This window comes from Callithrix jacchus, chromosome 15 (genome assembly GCF_049354715.1).
Source record: "Callithrix jacchus isolate 240 chromosome 15, calJac240_pri, whole genome shotgun sequence".
NCBI classification, from domain to species: Eukaryota; Metazoa; Chordata; class Mammalia; order Primates; family Cebidae; genus Callithrix; species Callithrix jacchus.
The window spans coordinates 11,554,797-11,578,535 of NC_133516.1; the positions used below are offsets into that span (position 1 = coordinate 11,554,797).

Below are 23,739 nucleotides of genomic sequence, written 5' to 3' on the forward strand. Positions count from 1 at the left end.
GTGTGTGGGGGGGGGTGTCGGGGTGTTTCAGTGGAACTCCACTTCTGTGTGGGGGTGTGTGTGTGGGGGTGTCGGGCTGTTTCAGTGGAACTCCACTTCTGTGTGGGTGTGTGTGTGGGGGTGTTGGGCTGTTTCAGTGGAACTCCACTTCTGTGTGGGTGTGTGTGGGGGGGTGTCGGGGTGTTTCAGTGGAACTCCACTTCTGTGTGGGGGTGTGTGTGGGGGGGTGTTGGGCTGTTTCAGTGGAACTCCACTTCTGTGTGGGTGTGTGTGGGGGGGTGTCGGGGTGTTTCAGTGGAACTCCACTTCTGTGTGGGTGTGTGTGTGGGGGTGTTGGGCTGTTTCAGTGGAACTCCACTTCTGTGTGGGTGTGTGTGGGGGGGTGTTGGGGTGTTTCAGTGGAACTCCACTTCTGTGTGGGTGTGTGTGGGGGGGTGTCGGGGTGTTTCAGTGAAACTCCACTTTTGTGTGCAGGGAGTGGGTGTAGAGGGGCAGAAATGGAGGGTGAGTCAGGCCTGGCTCTGACTCAAGGCTCTGTCACTAACTGGCTGTGTGGGCCCAGGAAAGCCCTTTGTCCTCTTTGGTGCTCAGTTCCCTCTGAAGAATGGGAGTGATAAGTTATACCCCATCTCCTTCAGCAAAAAGGAGCAAGACCTGATGGAGCTACTGGGTAACTGGAGATACCTCCTGCTGGCGCCTGTCTGGGGTCCCTACCTACCCCTGTCCTCTCCCCTTACTTTCTGCCCTGGCTGAGTAGGCTGTGGCCATGTGGTTTCTGCCTTCAGAAAGAGCTGATTGCTTCATGTGGCCTGACCTAAGGCTGCATGTCTGAAGTCTGGTTGGTGGCCAGTCTAATTCACTTTTGAGAACCTGCACTAAAAGAGGTAGGGGGTGGGAGAAACGGCAGGCCATCGGGGGTGCGGAGTGGCAGCTCTGAGACATGAAGCCCCAGAACCATCTCTCCTCCTCCTCTTCCTCCTCCCTGTTCTCAAGATGGACCTCAAATGACATCAGGCTCACTACTCACTGAACTCCAGTTCAGTCTTTTGGTCCCAGAGCAAATTCTTTGGTTAAGATTTAGCATTAGAGACCACAGAGCAGCAAGATTCTGGCCCTGGTTCTGCCACTTGACAGCTCCACACCCTCAGATCAGTGGCCTCAGAGCCTCAGCCTGCTCAGCTGTGAAACGGACGGGGAATGCCTTCCCAGACAAGTGGCAGGAGCGGATAGGGGACTGGGCAGCAGGTGAGATCTCCCCTTTCCCTCTGTCTCTTCCCCCTGCTCACTTTCTCTGGCTCTTTACTTTCCTCTTCTTCCTGTTCCTCCTCTCCAAGACTCACCCAGAGACTGTCGGTGCCCAGCCACTCAGAGGAGTTGCACCAGGGACTGGTGGTGCCTGTTGTAGGCAGTCTCACAGCAATGGGGAGTGGGGCTTTATGGAAACCAGATAAATTGGATGGAGCACTTTTGGGGCAAGTTCGGGGATGTGTGCAGGAAGTGGGCCTCCTGCAGTGCAGGAGTTTGAGGGGCTGCCCACTCTCCCTTCTGCTTCTGGGCAGTGGCTCTTGCCCTCTTGAGGAAAAAGGAAGGACAGGGGAGATGCTCTTTCTTTTCCTCTCCCTTCCCCTCTCCTCCTTTCCCTTTGGCAGAGTCTCACTCTGTTGCCCAGGCTGGAGGGCAGTGGTGCAATCTCGGCTCACTCGGCTCACCGCAACCTCCAGGTCTTGGGTTCAAGCAAGTCTTGTGCCTCAGTCTCCCAAGTAGCTTAGCTGGGATTACCGGCCAGTGCCACCACCCCTGGGTAGTTTTTGTGATTTTAATAGAGACAGGTTTTGCCATGTTGGCCTGGCTGGTCTTGAACTCCTGACCTCAGGTGATTCACTGACCTTTGCCTCACAATGTGCTGAGGTTACAGGTGTGAGCCACTGCGCCCAGCCGAGACATTCTTTCTAAGCCCAGAGATATCAACACCTGCCCCAGCTCCTCTTGGAGTCAGTTTCCAGAGTGAGCCAGGTATGTGGTGCAGTGGTCTCATGAGACTCTCACAGCAGGTCTGTGAGATATGAACTGTTAGTATCTCCAGTCTCCAATGAGGAAACTCAGACTCAGAAAGGAGAAGGGACTTGCTCGAGGTCACCTGGCTTGAGAAGGTAGAACCCAGGCCTGGCCGGGTCTAGAACTACCTTCCTTACTAGGCACTCCTGCCAGCTGAGCTCCTGGGTCATCACTGGGCTTGGAGTGGTTTAGGACACTGGACCGAGCCAGTGGCATAGTCCATCGGGCCCCAGATCCTGCTTCTGCCTGGAGGGGGAGGGCCCTGACCAAGCCACTGGACAAACCAGAGCCCAGCTGGGCCTCCAACAGGCACCAAGGCCTCTGTAGTGTTTGCCTACCCCCACTCCAACCTAAATTCCTCAGTCAGCCTGGCCCCTTTCCCTAAGGGTCCTGTAGCCAGCATTTACTCACTCATTCATTCAAAAGCCTCTGTGGGAAGTGTGCTGCATAGCAGGCACCGTCTAAGTGCTGGGGACACAGCTGTGAACAAAACGGAGAAAAACCCTGCCCTCATGGAGTTACCATATGTGGGCAGAGGGAGAGCCAATCAGCACAGACAATCAGTAACATAGATAATGGGGTATAAGTGCTGTGGAAGGGACAGCAAGAAGTGGGGGTGTGACATTAAACAGGATGTCACGGAAGGGCTAGTGGCCAAGGGGCCATGAAGAGAACCTGTGGGTAGTGCACAGTCTCAAGCAGGTGGAGGAGCAGCCAGGCCAGTGGCTGGAGGGCAGTGAGAGTGCACTGGGTGGTGAGGTCAGAGTTTGGGGCACACGTACAGGCCCTGTGGACCACAATGAGGGGTCAGCTTCAACTGCCAATGAGGCAGGAGCCATGGGAGGAGGGTTTTGGCAGAGAAGGGATGGAATTAGACCTCAGTTTGTTTTGTTTATTTGAGATGAAGTCTTGCTATGTCACCCAGGCTGGAGTGCAGTGGTGTGATCTTAGCTCACTGCAACCTCTGCTTCCCAGGTTCAAGAGAATCTCCTGTCTCAATCTCCCAAGTAGCTGGGACTACAAGTGTACACCACCATGCCCAGCTAATTTTTGTGTTTTCAGTAGAGACATGGTTTCACCATGTTGGTCAGGCTGGTCTCAAACTCCTGACCTCAGGTGATCCAGCCACCTCAGCCTCACTGAGCCACTGCTCCCGGCCTTTGACTCCCAGGTTTAAGCAATTCTCCTTCCTCAGCTTGCTGAGAAACTGGGATTACCAGTGCACGCCACCATGCCCAGCTAATTTTGTATTTTTAGTAGAGATGAGGTTTTGCCATGTTGGCCAGGCTGATCTCAAACCCCTGACCTCAGGTGATTCACCTGCCTTGACCTTCCAAAGTGCTGGGATTATCAGGCGTGAGCTACTGGGCCTAGCAAAATACCTGAGTCTTGATAGGAGCCTCTACTGTTGTGGGAGGAGCAGCTGCAGGAGTGAGGGTGAAGGCAGGGAGGCCAGTGTGGGAGTTTCCATTGAAGTCCTGCAGTAGGTTGCCAGCAGTGAAGGTGTGGAGAAGTGGTAGGATGCTGGGGACATGTGGCAGGTAGGGCTGACAGGATTTGATGATGGGGGTGGGGGAGGGTGCAGAATGGCTCCCAGGTTTCCTTACTGAACAGCAGGGAGAATGGAGAGGCTGTCAGGTCATCGGCCAGGATGAGGAAGGCTGCAGGTAGAGCAAGTTGAGGAGGTAGGGCCAAGGAGTCAGCTTTAGGCACTGGGCACTGCCAAGGGGCCATCACAGCCATAAGGACTAGTAGTATCAGTCATCAGCATCTAGATGGCATTGAAGCCACAGCTCTGGAGGATGCCACCAGGGAGGGAATGCGTGTAGAGGGAAGAGAGGCCACGGAATAAGCTGCAGGGATGCAGTGCTTAGGAGCCAAGGAGGCAGTGAGTGAACAGGAAGCCAGCCAGAGGAGGGGGTTGGAGAGACAGAAGGGAATGGGGTCTGGGGGTGCTGCACAGCAGGGTGGGGCTGCTATGACAGATGGGCACGTGGCTCAGGTTAGTCAAGGATGGAGAGCTGATGACTGAATTCAGCTCCCTAGAGCTCCAGGGGTGACTGTGACAAGGGTGGTCTCAGTACAGTGGTGGGGGCAAGGGAAGTGATGCCTGATGGAAGAGGGCTCAAGAAAAACAAGACCAGGCCTTGGCATGGTGGCTCATGCCTGTAATCCCAGAACTTTGAGAGGCTCAGGTGGGTGGATCATATGAGGTCAAGAGTTCGAGACCAGCCTGACCAACATAGTGAAACCCCATCTGTACTAAAATTACAAAATTAACTGGGCATAGTGGTACATGTCTGTAATCCTAGCTACTCAGGAGGCTGAGACAGGAGAATTGCTTGAACTCAGGAGGCAGAGGTTGCAGTGAGCCAAGATGGAGCTGTTGTACTCCAGCCTGGGCGACACAGCGAAAAAACTCCATCTAAAAACAAAAAAGAAAGAAAGGACTATGTTGGTCACAAGGCGGGCCCACTTGTAAACACACTAAAACCACAGCATTGTACACTTTGGTGGGTTAATTGTATGGAGTGCAGATTAAATACAGTTTTTTTGAAAGGAAAGAAGGAAGGGAGGGAAGGAAGGAAGCACGTAATCCACCCCTGGGAATCCCTCCTACATGTCCTTATGGGGAATGACACACTAATGGAGCTGCTCGTTGCCACAGTACACCATGGTGCATTCCAGGATGGAGCATGGCACAGCTATAACAAGGAATGTGGACGGTCTCTGTGTCCTGGTAGGGACAATCTCCAGGACCTGCTAGTGCAGGAAGCAGGCTGCTGTCTACAGTGTTTACTGAGGCCTTTCTGTAGGAAGTGTGTGTGTGTGTGTGTGTCTGTGTGTGTGTGTGTGTGTGTGTGTGTGGTAAGAACATAAGTTTGTGTTCTCGTATTTGCTTTTTTTTTTCTAAGACAGTCTCACTCTGCCAACCAGGCTAGAGAGCAATGGTACACTCTCAGCTCACTGCAACATCCACCTCCTGGGTTCAAGCAATTCTCCTGTCTCAGCTTCCTGAGTAGCTGGAATTACACGCATGCACCACCATGCCTGGCTAATTTTTTTATTTTTAGTAGAGATGGGTTGTGCCATGTTGGCCAGGCTGGTCTTGAACTCCTGGCATCAAGTGATCCTCCCATCTCATCCTCCCAAAGTGCTGGAATTACAGATGTGTACCACCATGCTCAGCTTGTATTTATTTTAATTTCCATATTAGAAATATTGCAGCAGGGAGCAGGGGCTCAGGCCTGTAATTCCAGCACCTTGGGAGGTTGAAATGGGAGGAGCCCAGTAGTTTGAAACCAGCTTAGGCAATATCATGAGACCGTGTCTCTAAAACACAAACTAACTAAAATATTAGTGGGGAGTGTTGGCAAGTGCCTGTAGGCCCAGATACTCAAGAGGCTGAAGTGGAAGATTCGCTTGAGCCAGGATTTGAGGCTGCAGTGAGCCGTGATCACGCCACTGCACTCCAGACTCTGACACAGAGCAAAACCCTGTGTCAAAACAAATAAAAGAAATTCAGCGCTGGGTGTGGAGGCTCAAGCCCATAATCCTAGCACTTTGGGAGGCTGAGGTGGCCAAATTGCCAGAGCTCAGGAGTTTGAAACCAGCCTGGGCAACACGATGAAACCCCGTCTCTACTAAAATACAAAATTTAGCCAGGCATGATGGTGTGTGTCTGTAGTTCCAGCTACTCAGGAGGCTGAGCCATAAGAATTGCTTGAACCCAGGAGGCGGAGGTTGTAGTGAGCTGAGATTATGCCACTGCACTCCAGCTCCAGTGACAGAGTGAGACTCTGTCTCAAAAAAAAATACAACAAAAGCTACACAAGAAATTAATGAGAATGGTTATCTCCCTATAAATCTTTCTACATTAGTTTGATTTTTGATCCATATCAGTGCATTTCTGAGTCAAAAAACAAACAAAAATGTCACATTTAAAAGTATAAATGGTGGCTGGGCATGGAGGTTCTCACCTGTAGTCCAAGCACTTTGGGAGGCCGAGGCAGGTGGATCACTTGAAGCTAGGAACTCAAGACCAGCCTGGCCGACATGGCGAAACTCCATCTCTACTAAAAAATACAAAACTCAGCTGGGTGTGGTGGTGCACACCTGTAATCCCAGCTAAAGGCGTGCACAGTGTGGTGGCTGAGGCAGGAGAATCACTTAAACCCGGGAGGTGGAGGGTGCCAGGAGGCGAGGTTGCGCCACTGTACTCCAGCCTGAGAGACAGAACGAGACACTGTCCCCACCCACCACAACACTGTAAATGTGAAAACGGAAAAAAAGAAATTGGAGACAGTGAGTGGAAACACCACTTTAGACAGGCTCTCAGGAAGAATGTCAGGGCCTGAGATGTCACAGATCCAACTCCACCCCCACAGCCACGTAACATTTGTTGAAAGTGAGGCAGAGAGAGGTCAGAAGACTTGCTGGGGACAAGTGGGGCAGGGCTGGCTCTTCAGAACCAGGAGCACCTCCCAGAGCCATACTTTCTGTCTGCCCCAAGCAGGGAGCCTTGTCTGTCCAGAAGAAAGGCTGAGAGGAATGCCAAATGTGGGTGAAGGGGAGGAAGGCAGCAAAACACACTGCCATGTGTGTACCTATGCAGATGTCTTGCATGTTCTGCACATGTACCCCAAAACCTAAAATGCAATAAAAAGATAAAAAAATAAATCAGGTTCAGAGCGACTGGTGCTATTAATAATAAAAAAATCTAACTTGGTGTGTGGCATGCCCAATAAATATTATTCTCTTTCTCCTCAAAATAAAAAAGAAAGAAAGAAAGAAAGGCTGAGAGGCCACCATTGTCTAGAAGCTTGCCCAAGTCATGCCTCAAGCCCGCAGGCAGGCATCTTTCCCCTGCAAAACCCCATTGTCCAGATGAAGACCTGCCACTCGGAGAGGCAAGCCCAGCTCTAGCCCAGGGGATGAGGAGGCCCGCGGCTCAGAGCTCTGGGTCAGGTCTCATTCCTCACTTAGATCTGACCCATAGCAAGTCATGCAGCCTCAGCATTAGTCTCCTCATCCATGAGTGTAGATACCTCCCCTACCAAGGCTGGCCTGGGCATTACATGAAATGGTGGAGAGCCGGGCACAGTGGCTGGCCTGGGTAAGCAGCTGTTATGACTGCCAACATCGTTGCTACAGGCCTCTGCCTGTCTGCTCTGAGTGAGGTGGTCTGGGTGACTGCTGGCAGGAAGTCCTGCCCACCTGACCCCTCTTGGTCTCTGGGGCCCTGGGCAAAAAGTCAGCTGAGGTTGCCCCTTCTCTGGTAGGTTCCAGGTCCTGCCTCCCTCTCAGGGTCCCTGACCTCTGTGCAGGCACAGAGCGGGTGTCAGGCTACTAGTCTCTCATTTATTGATTCTTTAAATATAAGCTGTGCATTAGTTGTGCATGTGTTATGTGCCAAGCACTATGCAGGGCACTCAGGGTTGGCAGAGTGGAGTGAAAGCCAACCTGATCTCTGCTCTCATGAAGTTCCCTGCATTGTAGGGGACACAGACTTTGTTTTCTGTTTTTCTTTTTTGAGACAGGGTCTTGTTCTGTCACTTAGGCTGGAGTGCAGTAACATAATCACAGCTCACTGCAGCCTTGAGCTCTCAGGCTCACGCAATCCTCCCACCTCAGCTGCCCGAGCAGCTGAGACCACAGGTGTGTGCCACCACACCTGGCTATTGCTTTCAGTTTTTCTAGAGACAGGGTCCCATTAAGTTGCCCAGGCTGGTCTTGAACGCCTTGCCCCCAAGCACTACTCCTGCCTCAGCCTACCAGTGTTGGGATTACAGGTATGAACCACCATGCCTATCCTGGATGCAGGCTTTAAAAAAAGAGTCACACCGATAAGAAGAGCTGTGAAGGTCAGGGCATGACCCCAGATGGGCGAACACTGCATTGGAGGTCCAGGAAGATTCTCCTGACAAGGTAACCCTGAACCAAGATAAGGATAAGAGGGAGCTGATCACATGGAAGAGGGAACAGTATTGCTGGCAAGTGGAACAGCATGTGCAAATGCCAGGTAGTAAGAGGGGCTTCAGGGACAGTCTATGGCTAGAGCAGAGTGATTGAGGGCATGTGAAATGAGAGGTGTCCAGGGTGGCAGGCAGGGACTAGCCCAATCAAACATAAAAGGGATGGGACTTTGGTCACTGTTCCACATTTCCAGATGTTTACTGTGTGCCAGGCTTGGTGCTAAATGCTTTTCTGAAGTATCACACTAGATTCTCACATAAGTAGGACAGCAACTGTTCTTCACATTTTATAGATGAAGGGCTTGATCTCAGGTTAGATCCCTCAGCGGAGAGCCCACAGTGAGGAAGCAATGGGACCTGTGATGGCAAGGCCTGTGTTCAGAACTGCCAGGCCACACAGAACTCAACTCACTACAACCTCCTGAAGTGGGTGTGATTATTCTTCCCACTTTGCAGAGGAGGACATGGGCCCACAGAGCTTGTAGGTGGAGTTGAGCCTGGGCAGTCTGGCTCCAGAGTGTCCCTGGTCTCAACCACTGGCTCACATGGCTTCTTAGGAAGCAGGAGAAAAGGCAGCTCAGGCCACCATGTGAAAAGTGGAGCGGGGACAGTGGTGTGGCTGGGACCATGCTGTGATGGAGTCCAGTGGGCACATTCAGGATGAGGTAAAACATGCAGGCCCTGGTGAGGGGCTAGATGGGGCTGGGATGAGGGGGGAGCCAGGTGAACTTGGGGTTGGGTTGGTGCAGCTGGAGGGTGCGCGGAGTGTCTCTGAGGTGAGGCCGGGAAGGGTGGGAACGCCATGTTTGGTCTGGGACACAGAGCGTTTGGATGGCTATGGGACAGTGCAGTGGAGAGTCAAAAAGGCTGCTCGGACCCAGGCCTGGTGAGATGGAGGCTGGAGGTGGGGTGAGCTGTCTAGGAGAAGGACAGAGTGGGAAGCAGAGGCTCTCGACTTGGCTTTCTTGCTTGCCAAAGGAGGGTTCTGGAAAAAAAAACTGGAATCTAAGCTGGAGAGGAAGAAAGATGGAGAATGAGAGAATGCACAAGCATGGGACAGAATAATATGCATTTCTTTGGCTCCTTTGTACCTGAGTCTTCTAAAGCTGCGGGCAGATGACCCCTGGGAGGCTGCAGGGATGCCAGCTGGGAGCTGAGTGCAGCTCTGCTGCCTGGGCATGGCCTGGGTGAGGGTGCAGACCCCTGCCTGTGATTGCCAGGGAGCATGAGTGATGAGAACAAGGTGGCTGACAGGGTGAGGCCCAAGCCTGGAGCCCGCCCAGGTTGGGGGATGGGTCTGGGACCTTTGAGGGGGTCTTAGGGAGCTTCCCCAGCCCTAAGAGCACCACGAACTGCACTTCACACTGACCTGGGCATATACAGTTGCATGATCTCTCGCTCACTCTCACATGCAAATGTAGACCATACAACCATCCTGCCCACAGATCCAGAAAGCCCAGGACACAACAGAGCTGTAGTGCCTGCCTGACCCCCATGCACAAGAGACCTAGCCCAGGAACATGCCCAGTGGCAGGAGCCACTCACCCGAGCCCTCACTGCCTGAGGACCCCCCAGCCTCTGGCCTCATTTGCCCCCTTTTGTCAGCCAGCCAGGGGGACAGAACAGGCCTGGATCTAACCGAAGGCCCAGACAAAGCCTGACACTGTGTTAACTCAAGGCCTTCCCCACCTCACCCAGGGCCAGAGCCCTTGCCTGTAAAGTGGAAGTGGAAATGGCCACCACCCAGGTAGAAACCCTCACTTAGGGCCTCATGGCCAGGCATCAGGGCTGTTGGGAGAGGGGCCAAGGAGCCCTTGCCTGTCTTGGTATCCCACCATCACCAGGAGGGGGCTGCATGGGCATCACACCCATCACAGATGAACAAAGTGAGGCAGCGAAGGGGTCAAGGTGAGTTGGGGCAAGGCCCCAGCTCTGCTGCTGCCCCTGCAGTCTGAGATGGGAGGGTAGCTAGTGGCCAACCCCAAGGACTCTAGGCTAGGGACCCCTTATCTGGGTCCCGTGGCCTGCTCCTAGCCTGCATGCTGCCTCATGGGGGTCCTCTGGCTGGCCCAGGAGCACGATCAGCCCAGCAGAGCAGCTCAGTGTTATGGGGAAGGGAGGCCCGGCCCACCAGGCCAACAGCCTGGGGCCCCAGCCACATGTATATTTAATGTCTATTATTCCTGTTTTGTCTCTGGAAAGGACTGAGCAGCTGACAGCAGAGCTGCAAACAGCCCAGGACCTGGGCCTGGGCCTGCTCCATACTCCAGCTGGGCCCGAAGCCCCCTGGAGCTCTCTACCTCTCCTGACAGCCTCACAGAACCTGCTGCATCCCTCCAAAAAGGCACACCTCCTCCAGGAAGCCTTCGCTGCTGCTCACAGGTCTTACATCTAGGCTCTGCATTCAAAAACTGTTCAACCTGCACCAGCTTCCAACGGACAGTAGGATACCGTGAGGGGCCGGCACTGTCCCTGGCAAATTGTAGGTACTCAATGAGCCCCTGCCAGCCCCTCTGCTCCTGGCTTCTGAGGCAACAGGAAATGGTCAGCCACCTTGTTCTCATGGGGGAGCCTTCCTGCCACCCAGATGGTCACAAAGGCCTCCTGGGATACTGCCCACCTTGGCAGCCAGGCCCCTCTGGAGGGGCCAGTCTGGGCCTGACACCCATGACCAGCTCCCTGGGCAGAGCCTGCCCGTGCCTGGATGAGGAACCCTGCATTCTCCTTGCCACCCATGGCCTGGGGCTGCCCTGGGGATCCAGGCTCCACCCTCTTAAACTCCCAGGCCCACTGCTACCTTCAATGCTTGAGCTGTGCCCACCTGACTCAACCTGGCTACTGTTCAGCAAGGTTACAAAGTGTTCTCAGTCTGGACAGGAATGGTTTTCAATCCTTTATTTCAGAAAGGAGAGCCAGAAGAATTGGGGACTTAGAAAACAGATTCTAAACTCAAAAGTCCCTGGCCCAGATGTGTAGACCCAGGGTCTGGGGGTTTTGTGCTGCGCAGGGGCTGCCCTGGGAGGGTCAAAAAGATGGGGGCACTTTAGGACACCCCTTAGGCTGTGGAGGATGTCAGCTGGGCCTTTGAAGCCACTAAGCTCTGCTTCCAATCCTGGAGAGCCTTGAGTGGAGGACCCAAGGTGTTTGTGTATCCCAGTAGGACCGATGCCCCCAGGGAGATGAGACAGGTAGGCGGGAGGCCTCGCAGGTGCCATTACTTCTTCACGATCTGGATGACCTCCTCATGCTCCGTGGTGTGGGTCAGACCCACCTGCTGTGGACTGTACTTGGTGATGGTGCCCTGGGTGAGGAATGGGGGCAGAGGGGTCACCTCAGCCTGCACTGGCCAAGGGCAAGGCCACGAAAGATATCCCCGGGGTGTGCGTTCTGGGGGTGAATGCCGGCATAAGGTCAGGGCCCCAGGCAGCAGGATGTCTGCAGTGGTCTGACCATCCCTGACCTCAAAGGTGGGGGAGGGCCAGGCACAGTGGCTAATGCCTGTAATCCCAGCACTTTTGGAGGCCTCATTTAAGCTCAAGGATCACTTGAGCTAAGGAGTTCCAGACCAGTCTGGGCCAGATAGCAAGATCCTATCTCCATGAAAAATCAGCCTAGCATGCTGGTGTGTGCCTATACTCCTAGCTACTTGTGACGCTGAGATGGGAGGATTGCTTGAGCACAGGATGTCAAGGATGCAGTGAGTCACGATTGTGCCACTGCACTCCAGCCTGGGAGACAGAGCCAGACCCCATCTCAAAGAAAAAAAAAAGAAAAAGAAAAAGGGTGGGGAAGGCCCGTGTCCAGCCTGGGTGAACACATACATTCTATGGAGGACAGACACACAGTCATGCCAATCCCCACAGGAAAAACAGGAACACCATGCAGAGGAATGTGAATGCCTTGCTCTATGCCTAATCTGGGGGCTCTGCTGGGTCTAACCCCCTGCCTGCCTCCCACCCAGACACTTACCCACACCAGGGCATACTTGAACTCGCTGGTGAGTGACTGGTGGATGCAGGGGCACTGGAGGACAGGAGACAGAGGTGAGAGTCCACTTAACCCCATCCCAAGCTTGACCGCACTGTCTCTCACTCCTCCTGGCCCCACCTGTGACCTGAAGCCTCCCACATATCACATCACCCCCAACTCCCAGAGCAGCATACACCCTCCAGTGCTTCTTGGTAAGGATGAAGGTCACAGGGGTCCCAGAGGTCATGTGAAATTGGAAGGAGACCCTGGAGGGGCAGCCAGCATTTGCCCTGAAAGTGTGGACCTCTGGTTGCCACACTGATGGTGAAACAGTGGAGGGTGGCAGGGAAGGGACTCTGCAATCGTGCGATGTGGCTCCTCCCCCTACATGCCCACAAGACTTCTAGGCCCCAGTGGGAGACAAAACGCCTCAGCCCAGTGTCCCGGGGGTAGAGGCGGCGCCAGGCCTGCAGGTTCACTTCCCTGACAGAGATGGGAAGGTCGCTGATTCGGGCCTGCAAATGGGTCTTACATTTTACTCAGCTTGCCACTTGTGAGTGTCTGAAGGGATTCAGGAGGGTAATCACGAGTCTTCTTGGCTCCTCCTGCTGTGATCTCAAGCCTAGGTCTTAGAGAGATGGGACTTTGCATGGCCTCATTTGTTCAACACCTCCAGGGTGGCACCAGAGACCTGGGGCTGGGCTTTCAGAAGGAATTAATGCATGAGACCAGATTGCAAGCCCAGCCACCACTGTCACAAGGGGCTAGAGGGACAGTGTCTGTTGCTTCCATGATACAGATCCCAAGAAGAAATCAGCTTGAGGAAAACAACACCTGGGAAAGCAACAGCCCAGAAGCACAGCCATGTGACCCAACACTTGGCCACCACTGGTGCCTGCAGGGTCATGTTCAGGTGACAGAATTCTGGACAGAGAAAGGCAGCCTCATGGTCCCTGAGCCAATAGCACCTCCTCTGGGGCCTGTGCATGCCTGCTCCCCTATCTGGGATGCTCCCCACCCCAACTCCTCACTGCCAGACCTGCTAGTTCTACAAGCCAGTTCAGGTGGCCTCCTTGAAACCTGTCCTGACTTCTGTGTTGAGTCAGCGCCACTCCCCACTCCTTGGATGATGCCTGAATGGCATGGGAGCAGGGTTACTGGCATCTATGCACTACAGGCAGTATGCTGAGTGCCCTACATGCTGGACTTCATCCAACGTGTCTTCCTGACGACCCAGGGGGGCAGGCAGCACGTCCCACCTCAAAGGAGAGGTTGGAGGCACAGCACATGGCTAGGAAGCGGTACTGCAGACGCAGCCTCAGACTGTCCAACTCCAGAGCCTGAGTGTCATCATCTGAGATTGAGACCAGCAGAGCCCACCCCTGGCCCAGGGCACCTCAGGCAGAGCAGCGCTCCAAGGGGCACACAGAGCTCCCACCCCTTGTTAGGGCAGGTCTTGTCAACTCACCACGTGCTCCACTGAGGCCCCTTTCCGGAGGATGATGGCATCTGTGAAGTCCGGCCTCTCTGCAGGGCGAGATGGGGAGAGCGTCAACCACACACGAAAACCCACACTGCCACCTCATGATTCTGCCCGAGGGAAGAGATGGCTGCAGAGGCCCTTTTAGTCTCCTTGCCTTGGCCTAATGTCCCCAATATCCAACACGCCCTCTGCATATATCCCTGCGCCATCTTCTACAAGCCTTACTTGAACACAGTGACTCAAAATAAATCAAAGTCCAGGATCACACTGCCTGCCATCCATCTGCTGTGACAGCACTGACAGAGACCAGGATCTAGACTCAACGGGCAGGACCCAAAGGGGTGTTGGAGTCTCGTGAGGGAAACTAGCTCGCTCCTTGCTGCCAAGGTCAGGGTTGATGCAAAGTGCTCCGAATTCAGCAGCTGGGACCCCAGGGCATATGTGTGTGTGCAGCAATCAGGAGGATGGGTGGGGGTAAGACACGGGGAGGGCTCTTGTGGATTCAGGTCACTAATGCTCCTGCGGTGGGGTCTGTCACTGTGAGGAGAGGTCAGGATGGCACTAACTGCTGCAGCCAGTGATGACCCCGAGGTAGCCTTGCCCCACCAGGGCACCCTCAAAACCAGCAGTGCCCAATGCTGAGAAGGGAAAAGAGCTGAGATGTGTCTAAATAAGCCAGGCCACAGCTGGTGCCGGGATCTCTGGGCACCTCCCACAGGCCTAACAGCCTTTTAGGGAGGATGAAGCTCAGCCTGTTTCTCAGCTACATGCAGTGTAACTCACATCCTCTCTTCCTGCTGTAGATGCAGGTCAGGACCAAGTACTCCCAAAGCATCTCCAGCAGGTAGTCCAAGTTCAGCTTCATGCCACAGCTGCAGAGAGGGAGGCGGCCAGTCAGGCAGGGGCCCCTGTGAGTTCAGAGGCTGGGTCTCCACTTCTTACTATTGGAGGGGACAATTTCCACTGGCCAGCATGGGCACCAAGGCCAGCTGGCTCGCCAGTGGCCACAGGGAAACAAGCCCACTACTCTTGATGGCAGCTTGACGTTTCTGCTGCCAGTGCCTCTGGACACCAATCATGGTCACAGTCAACCAGGTTCAGCATCTCTCCTGGGGGCGGCAAGACTGTCCTCTGTGGAGGGTTGTAGCTTGTGTCTGATGAAGGGCTGCCATGGGGAGATGGCTGGGGGCTGTGATGGGACCAAGGGCAAAGGCTGGGACCCAGAGCTCACTCCTTGCAGAGGAGCTAGAAATTGCCAGGAAGTCCAGTAGGGATTTCAGCATGAAGAGAACCGAGGCTCTGGAGGCACCAGGTCTAGGGTGGACCGTGGCTTAATCGTTTGCAGTGTGACCCTGAGCTGTGTCCTAACCTCTGTAAAGCTGTTCTACACACAAGCAGGTAAAGCTGTAGAGCTGTCGGCCCTGAGGATGGCAGCCCCTCTAAGGCCTGGGACACAGCAAAAAAAAGAGGAGCTGAGGCTGTGCTATGGGATGGACACTGCTCTTTGTGATGGCAACAACAATCATGAAATGGTCCTTTTACTCAGGCCAGGACCCTCAACCACCATTGGCACTGTCCAGCCTCTTAGTCCCTGAGCTCTCTGTACTGTCGGCTGAGCTTCACTGTGAAGCTGCAGAGTGCCGGCTTGAAGCCAGGAAACCAGAAAAGGGAAGCACCTGAATCAGTCTGCCCCAGGGAGGAACCTGCCAGGTGGTGCTAGCAAGTGAACAAACAGCCAGTGTCGGTGGTATCCCTGGGACCCACCCTGCAAAGGAGGGCAGGAATTAGGTTACCAGAGCCTGAGAACGTTAGTTCCTTTTCCCCCATTTGAGCTGCGATCAGACAGAGGGCCTGAGCTTTCGGGCCTATAAAGGCTGCCAGGGACTGGGGAGGAACTGAGTCCCCAGAGGTTGCTGCAAGGAAAATTCAAAAGTTGAGCCCATAGACATGGCAGAGAAAAGGAGCTGGGCCCCGAAACACCTACCTTAAGACGTTCTCGGCCAAGAGAGAATACCAGCAGGCAAATGCTGGGCCCGGGAGGGCCGTCGGGAGGCATCAGCTTGGCCCCATGGGGCCACAGGAATGCTGGGGGTGGGGCCTGTGGATACAGGCTGCGACAGGCAGGAGCTGGGCCTAAGCAGAGGCCACGGTGATGCCACAAGCTGGGCCTGGAGGGTCCAATGAAAGTCACAGGCTGGGCCCGGTATGGGCCTGGCGCAGGCAGAAGCTGGGCCTGGGGAGGCCGGGCACGGAAAGGAAGCTTTGGGCCTGGACAGGACACCGGGAGGCAGGAGCTGGCCCGGGAGAGTCTGATAGGCAAGCTGGGCTGAGGAAGACCCCTGCGAGGGAGCGCCTGGGCCTAGACTCAAGGCAAGAGTGAGACGAGAGCTGGGTCCGGAGAGGTTTGTCACAGGCATGAGCTGGTCCCCAATGAGCCACTGTGAGGGAAGCGCTGGGCTCCAATGAGCCACTTTAAGGAAAGCACTGGGCTCCAATGAGCCACTGTGAGGGAAGCACTGGGCTCCAATGAGCCACTGTAAAAACAGCACTGGGCTCCAACGAGCCACTGTAAGAAAAGCACTGGGCTCCAATGAGCCACTGTGAGGGAAGTGCTGGGCTCCAATGAGCCACTGTGAGGAAAGTGCTGGGCTCCAATGAGCCACTGTGAGGAAAGTGCTGGGCTCCAATGAGCCACTGTGAGGAAAGTGCTGGGCTCCAATGAGCCACTGTGAGGGAAGCGCTGGGCCTGTGGACGCAGCCAGAATGCAGGCAGGCAGGATCTCCGTCTGGGGAAGCCATCAGCAGGCAGCAGCTGGTGCTGGGGAGGCTGCGGAGAGTCCAGAGCCGGGCCAAAAGGAGCCAATGTCAGGTGGTAGCAGGGCCTGTCAAGGCCACCGTGAGGCAGAACGGAGGCCCAGAAAGCCCCACTTGAGAAAGCTTCAGGCCTACAGAAGGTCGCTGGAAGCTGATCAGGAGCTGAGCAAAAAGCAGCTGCCGGGAGGCACGACGTGGTCCAGTAGATGAGGCCAGGTGGAGAATCTGGGCCTGGGGAGGCCGCCACAAGGGAGGCATAGGCTGGACCTCCCAGAGGCTGAGGGGAGGTAGAAGCTGGGCCCCAGGGGGCCGTTGGGAGGCAGCAGCTAGCCCTGGAGGCACCCATGTGACGATGTTTTCCACCCATGGAAAGGAGATGCCATGAGGGCAGGAACTGGGCCTGGAGAAGCTGACTTCAGGATTCGATGCTTGGGCCTCCCAAGGCCAGCAGGAGGAGGCAGCAGGAGCCGGGCCTGCATAAGCTGACTCGGGAACATCTAGGGCCTGGAGATGCCCTCGGAGGGCAGGAGCCAAGCCTGGAGAGGCCACTTGTGAGGCATGAGCCAGGTGGGCCGGGAGAGCCTGAGTCAAGTCTGAGCTTTTGGGCCTACAAACGCCATCGGGAGCTGGGCAAGAGCTGAGTCCACAGAGGTTGCTGTGAGGCAAAATCAGAAGTTGGGCCCATAGATGCTGCAGAGAGGAGGCGCTGGGCCCCGAGAGGCCTACCTGAAGACGTTCTAAGCCCAGAGAGGATGCCACCAGGCAAACGCTGGGCCCGGGAGTGCCACCGGGCCTGTGGATACAGGTTGCCGCAGAGGCAGGAGCTGAGCCTGAGCAGAGGCCACTGTGATGCCACAAGCTGGGCCTGGAGGGTCCACTGAAAAATGGAGACTTGGCCCAGAATGTCCTGGTGCAGGCAGAAGCGGGGCCTGAAGAGGCCTGGCTTGGACAAGAAGCTTTGGGCCTGAACAGGCCACTGTGAGGCAGAAGCTGGCCCAGGAGACCGTGATAGGCAAGCTGGGCTGAAGAAGGGCACTGTGAGGGAGGACCTGGGCCTAGACTCGAGGCAAGTATGAGGTGAGAGTTGGGTCCGGAGAGGTTTGCCACAGGCACAAGCTGGGCCCCAACGGGCCAGTGTGAGGGAGGCACGGGGCCTGTGGATGCAGCCAGGATGCAGGTAGGCAAGACCTTGGCCTGCAGAAGCAGCCAGCAGGCAGCAGCTGGGGCTGGGGAGGCTGCGGGGACTCCAGAGCTCGGCCCTGAGGCCCAGTCCTGCTTTGTCCTCCCGCTGGCCTCGGGAGGCCGAAGCATTGGGTCGTGAAGTCCGCGTCTGCAGGTCCAGCTCCTGCCCTCCCGGCGGCACCCCCCAACGTGGGTGCAATACATCATCACGTGGTCCCCTCCGAGGCTAGGTCCTGCATCCCAGTGGCCCCACGGGGCCCAGGTCCTGTTCCCATCAGGCAGTCACTCCAGGAGGCCCAGCCTGTGCCTCCCTACTGGCAGCCTCACCAGGCCTGAACCTTCTCCTGGCCACATCAACCGGCCCAAGTTTTGAGCCAGGCAGCCTCTTTTGGCTCGGCCTTTCGTCTGTCGACCCGAAGCTTCCTCAGGTGGGGCCTTCTAGGTGTCTCTTCTGTTGAGGCCACTGGGAGGCAGAAGGGACGCCCGAAAGGTGCCACCTGAGGAAGCTTTGGGCCGACAGATGAAAGGCCTCCAGGAGATGGCCAGGAGCCGAGCCAAAAGACGCTGCTGGGGACCAGGCGCAGTGGCTCACGCCAGCAATCCCAGCACTTTGGGAGGCCGAGACGGGTGGATCACGAGGTCAGGAGATCGAGACCATCCTGGTCAACGTGGTGAAACCCTGTCTCAACTGAAAGTACAAAAAATTAACTGGGCATGGTGGTGTGTGCCTGTAATCCCAGCTGCTCAGGAGGCTGAGGCAGGAGAATTGCCTGAACCCAGGAGGCAGACATTGTGGTAAACCGAGATTGTGCCATTGCACTCCAGCCTGGGCAATAAGAGCAAAACTCCACCTCAAATAAAAAAAAAAAAATTAGCTGGGCATGGTGGTGCGTGCCTGTAATTCCAGCTAATCAGGAGGCTGCGGAAGGAGAATTGCCTGAACCCAAAAGGTGGAGGTTGTGGTGAGCCGAGATCACGCCATTTTACTCCAGCCTGGGTAACAAGAGCGACAATAGGTCTCAAAAAAAAAAAATACAAAAAATTAGCTGGGCATGGTGATGCATGCCTGTAATCCCAGCTACTGAGGAGGCTGAGGCAGGAGAATTGCCTGAACGCAGGAGGCTGACATTGTGGTGAACTGAGATCGTGCCATTGCACTCCAGCCTGGGCAACAAGAGCAAAACTCCATCTCATAAAAATAAAAAAAAAACAATTAGCTGGGCACGGTGGCACGTGCCTGCAATCCCAGCTACTCAGGAGGCTGAGGAAGGAGAATTGCCTGAACCCAAAAGGCGGAGGTTCTGGTGAGCCGAGATCACACCATTCTACTCCAGCCTGGGTAACGAGAGCAAAAATAGGTCTCAAAAAAAAATTAGCTGGGCATGGTGGTGCATGCCTGTAATCCCAGCTACTCAGGAGGCTGAGGCAGGAGAACTGCCTAAACCCAAGAGGCAAAAGTTGAGGTGAGCCGAGATCAGGTCACTGCACTCGCGCCTGGGTAACAGGAGATAAATTCCATCTCAAAAAAAAAAAAAAAAAAAAGAGGCTGCCAGGGGCAAAACTTGGGCCCGTAGACAAGGCCAAGAGGAGGATCCAGGCCTGGAGAGGCCGCCAGTACAGAGGCAGAGGACGGGGCTCCAGGAGAGGCTGATGGGAGGCAGGAGCTAAGCCCAGGGGGCCTTTGGGAAGCATGAGCTGGCCCTAGAAGGGCCCATGTGATAATGTTTTGCACCCATGGGGAGGAGATGCCAGGAGAACTGGAGCTGGGCCTGGAGAGGCCGAATTGAGAACCCAATGCTTGAGCCTGCAGAAGCCAACAGGAGGAGTCTGGACCCAGGCCTGGAGAAGCTGACTCTGGGACATCTGGGGCCTATGGGAACCCTGGCTGGGCAGAAGCTGAGCCTGGAGGCCAGCGTGAGGCATGACCTGGGTAGTCTTGGAGAGCCTGAGTCAAGGACCTGAGCTTTCAGGCCTACAAAGGCCTCGGGAAGCTGGGGAGGAGCCGACTCCACAGAGGTTGCTGCGAGGCGAGAATGGAAGGTTGGCCCTTAGAAGCCGCCGGAAGGAGGGCCTGGGCCCCAAGAGGCTGACCTGAAGACACTCTGGACAAGGAGACGATGCCAGGAGGCCATTGCTGGGCATGGAAGGGCTGCCTGGGGGCACCAATTTGGCCCAAGGGAGCCACCGGGAGGCTACAAGCTGGGCCTGTGAAGACAGGCTGCCAAAGAGGCAGGAGCTGGGCTGAGCGGAGGCCACAATGAAGCCACAAGCTGGGTTTGGAGGGTCCACTGAGAGGTGGAGGCTGGGCCTGGAGGGGCCTAGCACAGGCAAAAGCCAGGCCTGGATAGGCGGGGCCCAGAGAGGAAGCTTCAGGCCTGGACAGGCCACTGGGAGGCAGGAGCTGGTGGAGAGTTTATGAGAGGTGAGCTGGGCCGAGAGGCCGGTGCGAGGGAGGGCCTGTGTCCAGACTCAAGGCCAGCACCAAGTGAGAGCTGGCTCCAGAGACGTCCGGCAAAGGCATGACTTGAACCTCAACTGGCCAGTGTACGGGAGGCGCTGGGCCTGTGGATGCAGCCGGGATGCAGGCAGGCAGGCAGGATCGTGGCCTGCGGAAGCAGCCAGCAGGCAGCAGCTGGGGCTGGGGAGGCTGGGGGAACTCCAAAGCTCGGCCCTGAGGCCCAGTCCTGCTTTGTCCTCCCACTGGCCTTGGGAGGCCCAATCATTGGGTCATGAAGTCTGCGTCTGCAGGTCCAGCTCCTGCCCTTCCGGCGGCACCCCCCAACCTGGGCACAATACATCATCACATGGTCCCCTCCGGGGCCAGCTCCGGCATCCCAGTGGCCCCTGGAACCCAGGTCCTGATTCCCATCAGGTGGCCTCTCCAGGAGCCCCAGCCTCTGCCTCCCTACTGGCAGCCACACCAGGCCTAGCACCTCCTCCTGGCCACGTCTACCGGCCCAAGTTTTGCCCCTGGCAGCCTCTTTTGGCTCGACTCCTGGCCAGCTCCCAGAGGCCTTTCGTCTGTTGGCCCAAAGCTTCCTCAGGTGGGGCCTTCCGGGCGTCCCTTCTGCCTCCCAGTGGCCTCAACAGAAGGGACACTGAGGAAGCTTTGGGCCGACAGACAAAAGGCCTCCGGGCGCTGGCCAGGAGCCGAGCCGAAAGACGCTGCTGGGGACCTGGCACAGTAGCTCACGCCTGTAATCCCAACACGTTGGGAGGCCGAGGCGGGTGGATCATGAGGTCAGGAAATGGAGACCATCCTGGTCAACATGGTGAAACCCCGTCTCTACTATAAATACAAAAAATTAGCTGGGCATGGTGGTGTGTGCCTGTCATCCCAGCTACTCAGCAGGCTGAGGCAGGAGAATTGCCTGAACCCAGAAGGGAGAGGTTGCAGTGAGCCGAGATCGTGCCACTGCACTCCAGCCTGGGCAGCAAGAGCAAAACTCCATCTCAAAAAGAAAAAAAACAATTAGTTGGCCACGGTGGTACGTGTCTGTAATCCCAGTTACTCAGCAGGCTGAGGCAGGAGAATTGCCTGAACCCAGGAGGCAGAGGTTGCGGTGAGCCAAGATCGCGCCATTGCACTCCAGCCTGGGCAACAAGAGCAAAACTCCGTCTCAAAAAAAAAAAAAAAAAAAAATAGCTGGGCACGGTGGCGGGTGCCTGTAATCCCAGCGACTCAGGAGGCTGAGGCAGGAGAATTGCCTGAACCCAGGAGGCAGAGGTTGCCGTGAGCCTAGATTGCACCATTCTACTCCAGCCTGGGTAACAAGAGCGAAACTCTGTCTCAAAAAAAAAAAGAAAAAGAAATTAGCTGGGTATGGTGGCGTGTGCCTGTAACTCCAGCTACTCAGGAGGCTGAGGCAGGAGAATTGCCTAAACACAAAAGGCGGAGGTTGAGGTGAACGGAGATCACGTCATTGTACCCACACCTGGGAAACAAGAGCAAAACTCCATCTCTTTTGAAAAAAAAAAAAAAAAAAGAGGCTGCCGGGAGCAAAACTTGGGCCCGTAGACGTGGCCAGGAGGAGGATCCAGGCCTTGAGAGGCCGCCAGTACCGAGGCAGATGCTAGGCCTTCAGGAGAGGCTGATGGGAGGCAGGAGCTAAGCCCAGGGGGCCTTTGGGAAGCATGAGCTGGCCCTAGAAGAATCCACATGATGACGTTTGCACCCATGGGGAGGAGACACCAGTAGAACTGGAGCTGGGCCTGCAGAGGCCAAATTAAGAACCCAATGCTTAGGCCTGCAGAAGCCAATAGGAGGAGTCCAAAACCGGGCCTGAAGAAGCCGACTCTGGGACATCTGGGGCCTATAGGAACCCTGGGTGGGCAAAACCTGAGCCTGGAGAGGCCAGCATGAGGCATGAGCTGGGTAGTCCTGGAAAGCCTGAGTCGAGGGCCTGAGCTTTTGGTCCTACAAAGGCCTCCAGGAGCTAGGGAGGAGCCGAGCAACAGAGGTTGCTGCGAGGTGAGGACAAAAGGTTGGCCCTAAGAAACTGCCAGAAGGAGGGGCCGGGACCAAAGAGGCTGACATTCTGGACAAGGAGAGGATGCCAGAAGGCCAACGCTAGGCACAGAGGGCCGCCTGGGGGCACCGGTTTGGCCCGATGGGGCCACCAGGAGGCCAGGAGCTGGGCCTGTGGAGACAGGCTGCCACAGAGGCAGGAGCTGGGCTGAGCGCAGACCACGATGAGGCCATAAGCTGGGTCTGGAGGGTCCACTGTTAGGTGGAGGCTGGGCCCAGAGGGGCTTAGCGCAGGCAGGAGCCAGGCCTGGAGAGGCTGGGCCCGGAGAGGAAGCTTCGGGCCTGGACAGGCCGCTGGGAGGCAGGAGCTGGCCGGAGAGTTTATGAGAGGCGAGCTGGGCCGAGAAAGGCCGGTGCGAGGGAGGACCTGGGCCCAGAATCAAGGCCAGCACCAGGTGAGATCTGGGTCCAGAGACATGTGCTAGAGGCCAAGCTGGGCCTCAACTGGCCAGTGTGAGGGAGGCGCTGGGTTTGTGGACGAAGTCGGGAGGTAGGCAGGATCTTGGCCTGGGGAAGCGGCCGGCACACAGTGGATGGTGCTGGGGGTGCTGTAGGGAGGCCAGAAGTGGGCATGGAGAGGCCGATGTCAGGATGTAGCTGGGCCTGTCTAGGCCACCGGGAGGCAGAAGGGACACCCCGAAATCCCCAAGGAAGCTTCGGGCCGACAGACGAGAGGCCGTCGGGAGCTGGCCAGGCGCCGAGCCAAAAGAGGCCGCCAGGGGGCAAAACATTGGCAGATAGACGCAGCCAGGATGATGATCCGGGTGTGTGGGGGCCGGCAGTAGGGAGGCAGAGGCTGGGCCTCGCGAAGAGGCTGACAGAAGGCAGGAGCTGTGTCCCAGGCGGCCGTTGGGAGGCAGGAGCTTGCCCTGGAGGAGCCCATGTTGGGGGGCTGCCGGGAAGGCAGAAGCTGGGCCTGCAGAGATAAACTTCAGGACCCAATGCTTGGGCCTCCCGAGGCCAGCATGATGAGGCAGCAGGAGCCGGGCCAGCAGAAGCCGACTCGGAAACATCCGAGGCCTGGAGATGCCCTGGGAGGGCAGGAGCCGAACCTGGAGAGGCCAGTGTGAGACATGAGCTGAAAGGGCCTGGAGAGCCTGAGCTTTCGGGCCTATAAAGGACACCAGAAGCTGGGGAGGAACCGAGTTCCCAGAGATTGCTGTGAGGCAAATTCAAAAGATGAGCCGGTAGACACAGCTGAGAGGAGGAGCTGGGCCCCAAAAGGCCTACCTGAAGACGTTCTGGGCCCAGAGAGGATGCCAGCAGGCCAATGCTGGGCATGGGAGGGCCCACTTCAGGAAGTTCTGGGCGTGGAGACGCTGCCAAAAAGTAAAAGCTTGATCAGAATGGCCATTGTGATGCATGAGCTTCACCTAGACAGGCCATTGGGAGGCAGTAGCTGGGCCTGCAGATGCTGCCGAAAGGCAGAAGCTTGGCCTGGGGGCACTGTGGTGAGGCACACGCTTGGCCTGGGGTGTCTGCTGTGAGGCAGAGTTTAAACCTATTGGGGCCGACTGGAAGCAGGAGTTGGACCTGGAATGGCAGATTTGAGAAATCTGTCAGTCCGGAGAGGCCACAGAGATACAGGAACTGGGCCTCAAGAGGCTGCCGAAAGGCATGAGCTGTACCTAAAGAGTCCAGTGTGAGACAGAAGCTGTGCCTGAAGACGGTGACTAGAAGACGTTTTGGCCTGGACAGCCTGTCAGGGGACAGATGCTGGGTCTGGAGAGGCC

At 56.1% G+C, this 23,739-nt stretch overlaps 1 protein-coding gene across 43 annotated transcripts in view; it reads right to left on the reverse strand.

Moving 5' to 3' along the window:
- The window catches only part of LOC144576556 (uncharacterized), a 537,019-nt gene that overhangs the window by 135,718 nt on the left and 377,562 nt on the right, over nucleotides 1–23,739 (reverse strand). For 37 of the 43 annotated variants that reach the window (XR_013527037.1, XR_013527038.1, XR_013527059.1 and 34 more), the window contains 6 exons: nucleotides 15,467–23,325; nucleotides 14,266–14,354; nucleotides 13,468–13,526; nucleotides 12,532–12,701; nucleotides 12,000–12,053; nucleotides 9,013–11,331 (listed from right to left, as the gene is read on the reverse strand). The exons of 2 other annotated variants lie outside the window; for them this stretch is intronic. Coding sequence is in view for 1 of the 41 variants with exons in the window: in XM_078350264.1 (XP_078206390.1) it covers nucleotides 11,273–11,331; nucleotides 12,000–12,053; nucleotides 13,468–13,526; nucleotides 14,266–14,354; nucleotides 15,467–15,538 (333 nt within the window). In the remaining 40 variants the exon portion in view is untranslated. Of the gene's footprint in view, nucleotides 1–404; nucleotides 11,332–11,999; nucleotides 12,054–12,531; nucleotides 12,702–13,467; nucleotides 13,527–14,265; nucleotides 14,355–15,466; nucleotides 23,326–23,739 lie in introns of those variants that run through there. 4 more of the 43 variants (XR_013527035.1, XR_013527075.1, XR_013527049.1 and 1 more) reach the window with 4 other exon arrangements.